This window comes from Balaenoptera musculus, chromosome 20, assembly GCF_009873245.2.
Source record: "Balaenoptera musculus isolate JJ_BM4_2016_0621 chromosome 20, mBalMus1.pri.v3, whole genome shotgun sequence".
NCBI lineage: Eukaryota > Metazoa > Chordata > Mammalia > Artiodactyla > Balaenopteridae > Balaenoptera > Balaenoptera musculus.
The window spans coordinates 57,744,248-57,754,194 of record NC_045804.1 but is presented as its reverse complement, the minus strand read 5'-3'; the positions used below and the strand labels follow the sequence as shown (position 1 = coordinate 57,754,194).

The window sequence follows — 9,947 nt, the reverse complement described above, 5'->3', positions numbered from 1 at the left end:
ATCACACGGCTTACGTGAGAGAGGGCCCGGCACCCGGCAAGTACTCAAGGGCTGGCTATCTCGTTGAAGGAGAACTCGGAAGGGGCTGGCTCATCACCTCGTGGCATCAGCTCAACAGTGAGCTGGGTTTTCCAAGCTTGGGGTTTTTATATCACCTGCGTGTAAAAACTCTACATGGGTCTCCTTGTTTCTCGCTTCTAAGGCTCCACATTTCCCAGAGCTCTGCAGGGAGCCCCACGGGGCTGTGGCTGTTCCTGGCCCACCCTCATCAGAGAGCAGCCTGAAGGGCCCGGGGTCAAGGTGCCCACCCCTCGCTGTCAGCCAGGCGACGGCGAGGAAATGGAGCCGCACAGCAACCAGCCCTCCAGGGGCCCGTGGAAGGGCGCGGGCAAGAGGTCACGAAGCCTGGTGACTTCCGCCAGGAAGGGCTTTGGAAGGAAAGGGTGTTAAATCACTGGCTCAAAGGGCTGTCTTGAGTGAAAAATACCAGCACCCACTTCAGACGAACCTCCAACCTCTACCTCCTCGGTAGAATGGAAGCTCCAGGGGGCCCAGAGGTATTTTTTTTTTTTACCCCTTCCTGCATCCCTGCACCATCAACACTTTGCAGGTGAACACGTGCTAACCCGGCAGCTCTGTCATTAGAAAGAACAAAGGGCCCTTTGCCAAGATGGGGAGCTCTGCTTGGTCTGGAGGCCCAGCTCGAGCCGTTCCATGAGGTGCCCGCAGGTGGGGTTCTTACCGGGATGGAGGTGGAGGCCGGCTTGGGATCATTTTGGGCTGAGCCTGGCGGCTATTCAAGATCGGGGAGTCGGGCGTCCGAGGAAACGCCACCGTCACAACCCTCACTTGCTCCTTGGCAAATGCCAGCTGCCTTCGGCTGAACGGAAGCCACTGTTTCCGGGCACCTGCCCGCCCACCGCCGACGGGGTCCTGCCACCCCTGCCCGGGCTCACGAGTGCTCCCTGGGGGGGCAGCTGAGGAGCAGCCCCGTGGGCGCCCCATCGTGCCTGGGCAGTGCGCCAGCCAGAGCAGGCAGCGTGGAGGGAGCAGACGAGGAAACACCCGTTGGCGTGAACCACGAAGCGGGAAGAGCTCCAACCCCGAGTGACAGGCAGCAGACAGGCTTTCCTCCGTGGTCACGAACGCCCTCCAGGCTTCTGCTGGCCCTTTCCACCCACCCACCGCGTCCGCGTAGGACCCCACTTCCTACTCTGAGCCCAAGCAGAGGCCTCCGCGGCGTCCCAGGGCTCATCTGCAGAGGGCCCCGCACGGCAGCTGTCCTGGTGGGTCTTTGAAGCTGTAACCTTGAACCTCCTGCTGGAACTTACTCCCGCTTCCTGCCCCAGCCAAAGGCCAGACACCTTGCCTAGTACGTAGAAATGGTCAGCACTTACAAAGTTTGTGATAATCATTGCCCTCCCTCATATGAAGTTTTTATCACTCATTAACAGAAATGCCCTTTTATTTCTGGGTTTTATTGTAGGCGCTGCAAGTGGGGATGGTGTTTATCCTTCAGAAGGAAGTTGGGAAGCGTGCAAAGGCCCTGGTCCAGAAGGTGACCATCCAACCAAAGGCCAAAGACCTGCCCTTTTCCTAGGCCTGAGTAACTCCCCCCTGGAAAAATGAGGGAGTGTCTTTTAGTTCCGTGAGTTTAGGATTCCATTTTGAGAGAATACACAAAATGACCAAGGAAGGTTTACTGAAGAAAAATTCTCCAGAATTCACCAGTATTTTGCAAACATGCTGAGCACATGCGATCATTAGTGATTATAGCAATCTGGTAGTATTGTAGTCACGGTCCTTTTGGTTGCGCGAAGGAAAAACTCCCTTCAGACTGATTTTTAAAAAGCCAAAGTGCATCCTAAGGATACCCGAGGAATTGATGGAGTCCACGGCCGGGATGAAGGACTAGAGCCAGAAACCTTCACCACCTCCAGGCTACAAGGCAGCTGCTCTCACCCACTGGCTCTCGCGTCTGTTATTTCTGCTTGTACAGATCTCGGCTCGTCCACGTGGCACCGGCTCAGGGGTCCTGACTTGCAAGTGCCCCATACGCGCTATCACCCCAGACAGGGACTGGGATGTCTCCTGCCCTTTGCAAAATTCTTTGGATAAGGAATGTTCTTGGGCCTGTTTGGATCGGGAGAAGATCAACCCCGGTCCGATCAACGGGTGTGCGGGGGAGGGGAGGGACGAGGTCCTTGTGTACAAACAGGCCCCACGGCACGGTAATGAGAGAGCCGCCCACCCGCCCGCTTCAGCAATGCTCAGCTATCAGTACTTAAAACAACAAAGACGTCTGTACTTTTCTATTCAGAGCGACCTTCCCCTCCAAATTCTTACTGCACTAGCCAAAGCTTCAGAAACGTAAATTACGTACATTTTACGAAGTTCTACTGAACCCCGAAACCCAAGTAGAAAAGGTCACAGAAAGTTGCTCCCTGTTTTATTGCTCTTCACTGGGCTTGGTTGACGCTTGTTTTTTTAATTTTCATCACATCTTACATGAGTGATGAAGACAAGCCCAGTTACAAAAGGTACCCCTTTTCACTAACATCTTTTATTTATTTATTTTTTTAAACAATGTGCATTGATGTCAACATCATGATAAAGCAGGATGTTCAGTTGATTCACTGAACCTATAAAAACCCTGCCAGGGAATCCTATTTTGTGGGCACACCACACAGAGCCTGGCACTCGAGGTCAGATGATTCCAATCCTAATCTGAAAATAAGCGCAAGGAGCTCCGTGACAGCATACGTCTCGTCTGGCTACCAGTCTCAGGCCACACTTTGCTTGTGTCCTACAGTGGGCGGGGCAGAAAAAGTAACCCCGTCTCAAACTTGCTATTCTTTTCCTTATAAGAACCTTACACCTACCGACATCTCTAGCTCAGGAGCACACAACGCACACAAAGACATGACTGGACAGTATCTAAACTGAAAGCACTAGTTTAAATAGCCTAGAGTCTTACAGAAAATGTTATTCCAAACCATGCAGAGGCAGCAAGAGTCACCCAAAACCACAGTTTATTCTATGACCTTTACGTTGCTTTTCTGTTATTTAAAGGTTGAAGCAAAGTGAAACGGATGGAAATATTCTGTTAAAAGAACAAAGTGAGTCAATCACAGCATATGCATCTAATAACACCTCAGGTCTATGCCATATGCTCCAAACACAAGGCTGAGTCCAGGAGTGGCTCATGTTCTGGGTTCTTGAAAAGCAAATGGAAATATTGGGAAGAATCAACACATCTCAACAGAGGAGCCATAAATGCCCTGAAAGCAGAAAGTTGACACAAATTTAAATATAATTCATATATATATTTTAAAATCAAACACAATTAAATAGAATATGGTTTAAGTACATGAATACTTCACTTTAGAAGAATAACAGAGGTGGTACATAGTACCAAAAACTCATACACAGCCTTTCTGCTTCTTCTGTTGATGAAACAGTGCGCGTCTATACAACCAAATATTGCAGTGGAATAAATTCTCTATTCATTCAAGACTTTCTCAAGGACAGAGGTGATTAATAATTATATATTCATATGTGTATATATGTATTTTTTGCAAAGTCTGAGCAAAAGCAGTAACACCTAAGAGAACGTTCCTTCCCTCCGACAGTCCGTGTGGTGAGGCAGCGCTGGCACCGCCGGCATGGAGTGTGCGGCCGACGGGGCGGCCCCGCCCATGGCAGCGAGGTCCAGACCCCGAAGCCGACCGAGTGGAAGTGCAGGGAGGGGCCTCTCATTACCCCACAGACAGAAGAAAAAGGCCACAACCTGCACACTTCCCAGCGCAGAGCAAAGAAGAGGAGAGAGTCAGAACTGAGTGCCTCTCTGTCCCCACGCCTGCCCGCCCACCTTCTTTAAAAACTCTACCATCTGGGAATAAACATTTTGTTCAAGGAGCCACAGGGGAAAACTGGAGTGATGGCTGTTGCACATCCCTTTCCACAAGTACTGTGAGGGGAGGTGACGTCACCGGAGCCCAGAATCTCGGAGGAGCAAGTCCTACCACTTGCGGCGCAGAGGCTTGCCCTTCCGGCCGCGGGGGAGCTGGTTTTAAGAGTACTGCGTCTCAGGAGCAATTACAACGTGAACACCACACACTGTCACCAAAGGGGAGGACAACGTCACCAAGACTTGACCCACTTCCAAATTAACGCCTCTGTGCAGACCCCACTCCCTGGAAGAAAAGCCACCTGCTGGCACCACACCGCCTGGCTCCCGAGGGGCCGACTCCCCTGCCTGCTCAGGAGACCAAGCGAAGCCCCTCTGGTACCCGCCGTCTGATGCTGTTGGGGTGGGTCACCGCCACGGGAGGTGCATCAAATACCGGCCCTACGCCTCTGCGTCTCCCATGGCGTGTGGCCCCCGCCTATCCCAGTGGACTAACTCTCCCACACATGGGTTATTGCCATTGGAAAACTAGTAATTCTCTAGTAATGTAAACAACACCACTCTGTCTCTACGACTTTCACTGCGTGATCACCGTGTGCAGACGTGCCTACGCGACACTCTGCCGACGGTGGAAGTCTAGGGTTGTCTGCCATTCTTTCCTGGGAACAACAGTGAGAAGAAGTACAGTGCTCTGTTTTCACTGGCTGTGGGGAAGAATCCAACCAAAGGAAAAAAGTTCTCTTATTCTCCAAAAGCAGATTTCCTTTATCTCAGGTCTTGAGTCATAGCTGATGAAAGAAAGGAAAAGAAAAAGGTAAGGTACATTTCTACAACCAGTGACACATTACCATCACAGATTAAGGAAGAAGGGCACCAACACTTAGTGAGCGCCTACTACATACCAGCGCTCATGACAGCCAGGACCTGACTACAATCATGGGAGGTAAATAGCCCTAATTAGCTTCATTTACAGCTGAGTGAATGGAAGCCTAAGGAGGCCAAGCAACCCACCTGAAGGTTATATAACGAGGACTGGCACCCAGACTTGCTTTTATCTTTCCGTTTTGGCAACAGATATGAGAACGAAATATCTACTTTTTTGACAGATAATTCTGCTTCTAGGAATTAACTCTAAAGCATACTCATAAGAGAGGGCAAAGACTTACATACACATTCATCAAAGTATTGTTTGTAACAGGGAACGATCCCAAACGACCTAAGTGACCATCCACAGGGGATTCATTAGATGAAGACAGAGCCATAATATGGAATGCGCCAAAGCCTTTAGAAAGAAAACAGAGAGCTTTGATCTTCTGGCCTCCTAAGACCAAGCTTCTGAGGCTGAGTCCTCTTTTTCACTGCACTGGGGAGGAAACAAACATCACAGAAGACATGGTCCCTGCTATTTGTGAGATGGGACATAAACACATGAAACAATTCAGTAATGCTGTGAGGTCATTTACATTAAATGCCCAAGTGCTTTCTATAGACAAATGTAGAGTAGGCGATTCAAAGCAGAGAGGTATCCACAGGGGTTAAAGAGGGGTTGGGTACTCCTTTGTGGGTGCAGGACTTCTCACATTCACACATTCATGGAATGAGAATTACAGGGGATCTTACGAGATTTTCTTGTCCAATTTCTCTGATCTACTGATAAGGAAATGAAGGGACCGGAGAAAATTAACTTGCAAAAGGTCACACATACTGACTAGAAACGGACTCAACGAGGCCTGCCAGCCTACCGCGTTTTCCATACCAATACACTGCTGATTCCTAAAGGACAGACAGGACAGTCATCTTGGCCAGCCAAAGAGAAGGTCTAGCAAGGTTAAAAGCAAAATATATCTGTGTATCTTAGAAATGAAAAGCATATGGTAATAAAATCTGAACACACAACTCCAATAAAAAGCCTTAAGTTTAAACATCTGCTTTCCAAAATGGTTTCTAAAGAACATTTTCATATTGTCAAATATTTGATCATCAACATGATAACGGGGAATCACAAAAATAACTACCTTGCACTTCTTTATACACCTTTATCATGTTATTTGCTATTCTGGGTTTGACTGAGCCAGTGAATATAGGCAAAAATTATCACCTTTACATAGAAAAGAGGATGGAGTCTGCAAAAGTAAACAGAGCTTTGGTATGAATCAGCTCAGTGAAAAGTTCAAAATTAAACCAAGCTCTGGTAATAACAGAGTAAAAAGTTGCCTACAAAGTTAGCAAGGAAAGGTGATGCTGGACCCAAATCTAAGTTCACGCCTCCATCTGAACATAGGTAACTAACACAGGTAACTAAAACATAGTGTTCCCAACTCCTGCTAACGGAGACGACAGAAGAGTAGTTTAACACCTTCACAAAGAGTCTGAGCAGAGGTTCGCCTATCACATGAAGTCTTTGTGAGTCAACTCAAGTTACAGAAAGCAAAGCTGGTGGAGGAACTGGGAGTCTTTGCCTGAAGAGATAACTGGGGGTGCTAAGTGGCTGCCTCCAATTTGCTGGGTTATTTGTGTGGCTCTTGTGGGCACAGCTGGTGAAGCCATAGAAAAACAGAGTATTCGGTTGGGGGCAAGTCAGAACTTCCTAATGATTACTGTCGTTGACCTCCAGGTAAAGATGGAAGATGGATCACACCCATTCAATTCACTCCTTCCTAAAGTAGTACTTAAAAAAATAACCCAAACAAAAACACCAAAGTCACAAGAAAGGGAAAAGTGAGAGAATAGGCAACAACAAAATGGAAGAGTGTAAATGACTTAGTAGATCAAAAAAAAAAAGTAATTGATATTCACTTTTATCTTTATTACTTCCTTCTTTCTGCTTTCTTTGGGTTTCATTTACTCATTTTCTAGTTTAAGATAGAAGACTGTGACTTTTCCTCTTGTCTAATATAAATATTTAATGCTATAAATTTACCTATAAGAACTGCTTTAGCAGTATCCCACAAATATAGTTGTCCCTTAGTAATGGTGGGGGATTGGTTCCAGGACCCCTGCAGATACCGAAATCCGAGAATGCTCAAGTGCCTTACATAAAATGGCACAGTATTTGCATATAACCTACACACTTCATCCTGTGTATCTGAAATCACCTCTAGCTTACTTATAATACCTAATACAATGCAAATGCTATGTAAATAGTTGCCAGGCCATGGCAAATTCAAGTTCTGCTTTTTGGAACTTTATGGAAAAAAATTTTTTTTTTTTAAATATATTTTTGATTCGTGGCTGGTTGAATCCATGGATGTGAAACCTTCAGATGTGGAGCCCATGAATAGGGAGGGCAGATTCTACTATGTTGTGTTTTCAGTCCAAAATATTTTCTAATATTCCTTTTGATTTCTTCTTTGACTAATGGGTTACTCAGAAGTATGTTGTTTAATTTCAAAATATTTGGGGATTTTCCACATATCTTTCTTTCTCTCTTTTTTTTTTTTTTTGGCTGTGCCACACAGCTTGTGAGATCCTAGTTCCCCAACCAGGGATTGAACCCAGGCCCTCAGCAGTGAAAGCCCAGAGTCCTACCCACAGGACAGCCAGGGAATTCCCTCCACATATCTTTCTGTTACTGATTTCTTGTTTAATTCCTTTATGGTCAAAGAACAAACTGTATGCTTTCAATCCTTTAAAATTCATTGAAAGCTTACAGTTTGTCCTCCCTACACTTTGGAAACTGCTTCTGGGAAGTGAACTAGGGATCACCTCAATGTTACCTTCCTTTCAAGGATTAAAGCCCTCTACTGCCTGTTGTCTGATATCTGGAAATAGCTGTTTCATTTAGTTTGTCAGTTTTCTAGTTGTTTACAATGAGAGGGCAATTCCTATAGCAGTTAATCCTTCCACGGCAGAAGCAGAAGCTCCCTTACGTCCTTTTAAGTATTTGTATCTCTGGGATCTAATTCTCTTCAGTTTCACACACGCTAGATCAGAACACAAGTCATCCTTACCTTTGTGGACTTCTCTAACGGCTGATCACACTGTGCCTGCTGCATAACATCACTGACTATCATTTTAGCAATCTTCCAAGCTAGCTCTTCCTGGGCCTATAAAAGTAATTAAACTGTTGATAATGGTTATTCGCTAGAAGAATCAGCAAACATTATTAATGTTCTAAACACAGCTGTATATGCATAGCATTTCTACGTACTTGGGAGGAAGCACATTCCCACGCATGAAAGGACCCGGGCCGCCCTCTGGTTGTGATATATCAACATGCTCTTCACTGTCTATCCGACATCACGACTATTTTCATGTTAGGCGGTCAAAACAAAACGTCTTTCTTTTTCCACTCTCATCTTTCAATGTACTTAACTATTCAAAAAAGCAAGTCTCTACTTCTGAAAGTATAACTGACAGTGAGGAAGGAAACGTTTGAGCTTTTGTTTCTACACTGATTACTGGTGCCTGCTGATTAATGGAAACCTGACTGCTTGGATATTTTTCAGTGGCCAGAGTCTCTGGACGGAGGATACCTCCACTGCCTCTACCAGGCAACTGTGAGATGCTAGGAAGGGCCCACCCCTTCCTGTTACCTCCTAGATGAGGAAGCAGTGATGTACCACGCTGCTTAAGCAAGGGAACTAAGGAAAGAGAAAACTCGAAACCTTGCTTAGAGTAAGTGCCCCTTATAAACAGGAATCTTTTCACACTAAAAGCGGAATTTACCTCATCAGTATTTCCTTGGACCCATTTCTTCATAGCTTGAGAGAACATGGATCCTAGTAAACAAAGCCAAAGTTGAATGTAGACCTCATGCATAATTTTACATTAAAAAAAATGCTCTTATTTAAACATCTATTTCCCAGCTTTTAAAAGATATTCTTTTTTAAAAGATACTACTTTTGGGGTACAACCTCACCCCCAAATTAAGGAATATTACCATTAATAAAAACTAATGATATTGGCTCCATAACAGAGTATTTAACTTGCAAATATTATGGTTTGAAAAACTTTGAAAAGCTGTTTTAGAGCTCTAGATTTTTCTTCTATTCTCCTCACTTGATGAAAGAAACTATCATCTAGTGTTAAATTTGCAGTAAACTTTCAAAGATCAAATAAAACCATGACCAGGATCTGGTCTTGAGATAAGAATCTAGCAATACATCAGGAGATGCCATGTATGTAAATCTTTCAGATCAGCTCCTATACAAAAGGGCTTCCAGTGCAGATTATGCTGCTACATGCTGGATCTCTGGTCTGTGTTAATTTGCTGGGTAGGATCAGAGTTTTAAACAGCCATGCTCTGTCCAGGCCATAATACACCCCAGCTTCCCAGGAGACACACAAGCCTATCTCCATCTGTACTCTAGATGCTGAGGAGTCGCCAAGGACGTAGGTTAGCCTCTATTTCCAGGTATTAAATACACAGCTTATCCTTTCATTAATACATATAGGCTCACATCCTAACTTTGCCTTAAACCAAGTGGCTGGTAGATTATTTCTTAGGCAAGATCCTGATTAGTTCAATGACTGGGATACTCTATAGTAAACTGCAGCAGTCATGAAAAAAAACAAAACCTGGATCCTTTTCCCTTAATATTTTGTATTATTAGCTAAAAGTCTGAACAGTGATCTAGTTAAATTTTACAGCCAAGCAGAGCCAGCAGGGCCACAACACTACATGCTCTGCCCGCGTCTCGCCCCCGCCGCACTGCTCTGTCCTCGGGCAGCCTCCTGCTTGTTAACCTGCGCAGCCTCCTCCTCTGCTAACGCCCTGTCTTTGACTCCTGTGCCCCCTTAACAAGGAGCCTCATCAGGATTCCATTCCCTTCAGCACTTTCTCTCTGGGGCATCTCATCCCCTCCTGTGGCTTTAACTTCCTTCAAAATGCAAATAACTCAAAAACGTGTCATTGGGTGTCAAACCAATACTTACAAATTGTCCTAAGGCATCTCAAACGTAACATGTTCCGAGTCAAGCTCTTCTATCTCCCATGTACTCTTTTTCTTGTAGCCTCTATCTCAGAAATTAATTTAATCTTCTATTAAAAATTAACATCATAATGCTTCATCTAGAGAACCCATATGAGAAAACT

General features: G+C 45.4%; 1 protein-coding gene across 5 annotated transcripts in view; it reads right to left on the bottom strand.

Annotated features, from left to right (window-relative positions):
- Positions 1–3,212: 3,212 nt before the first annotated feature.
- AKAP10 (A-kinase anchoring protein 10) overlaps positions 3,213–9,947 on the bottom strand; it is a 55,585-nt gene continuing 48,850 nt past the window's right edge. The window contains exons 13-15 of one of the 5 annotated variants that reach the window (XM_036836506.1): positions 8,579–8,631; positions 7,861–7,956; positions 3,213–4,698 (exon numbers count right to left, since the gene is read on the bottom strand). In XM_036836506.1, coding sequence (XP_036692401.1) covers positions 4,693–4,698; positions 7,861–7,956; positions 8,579–8,631 — 155 coding nt within the window. In that variant the 3' untranslated portion in view covers positions 3,213–4,692. Of the gene's footprint in view, positions 4,699–7,432; positions 7,957–8,578; positions 8,632–9,947 lie in introns of those variants that run through there. The other 4 variants (XM_036836508.1, XM_036836507.1, XM_036836505.1 and 1 more) reach the window with 4 other exon arrangements.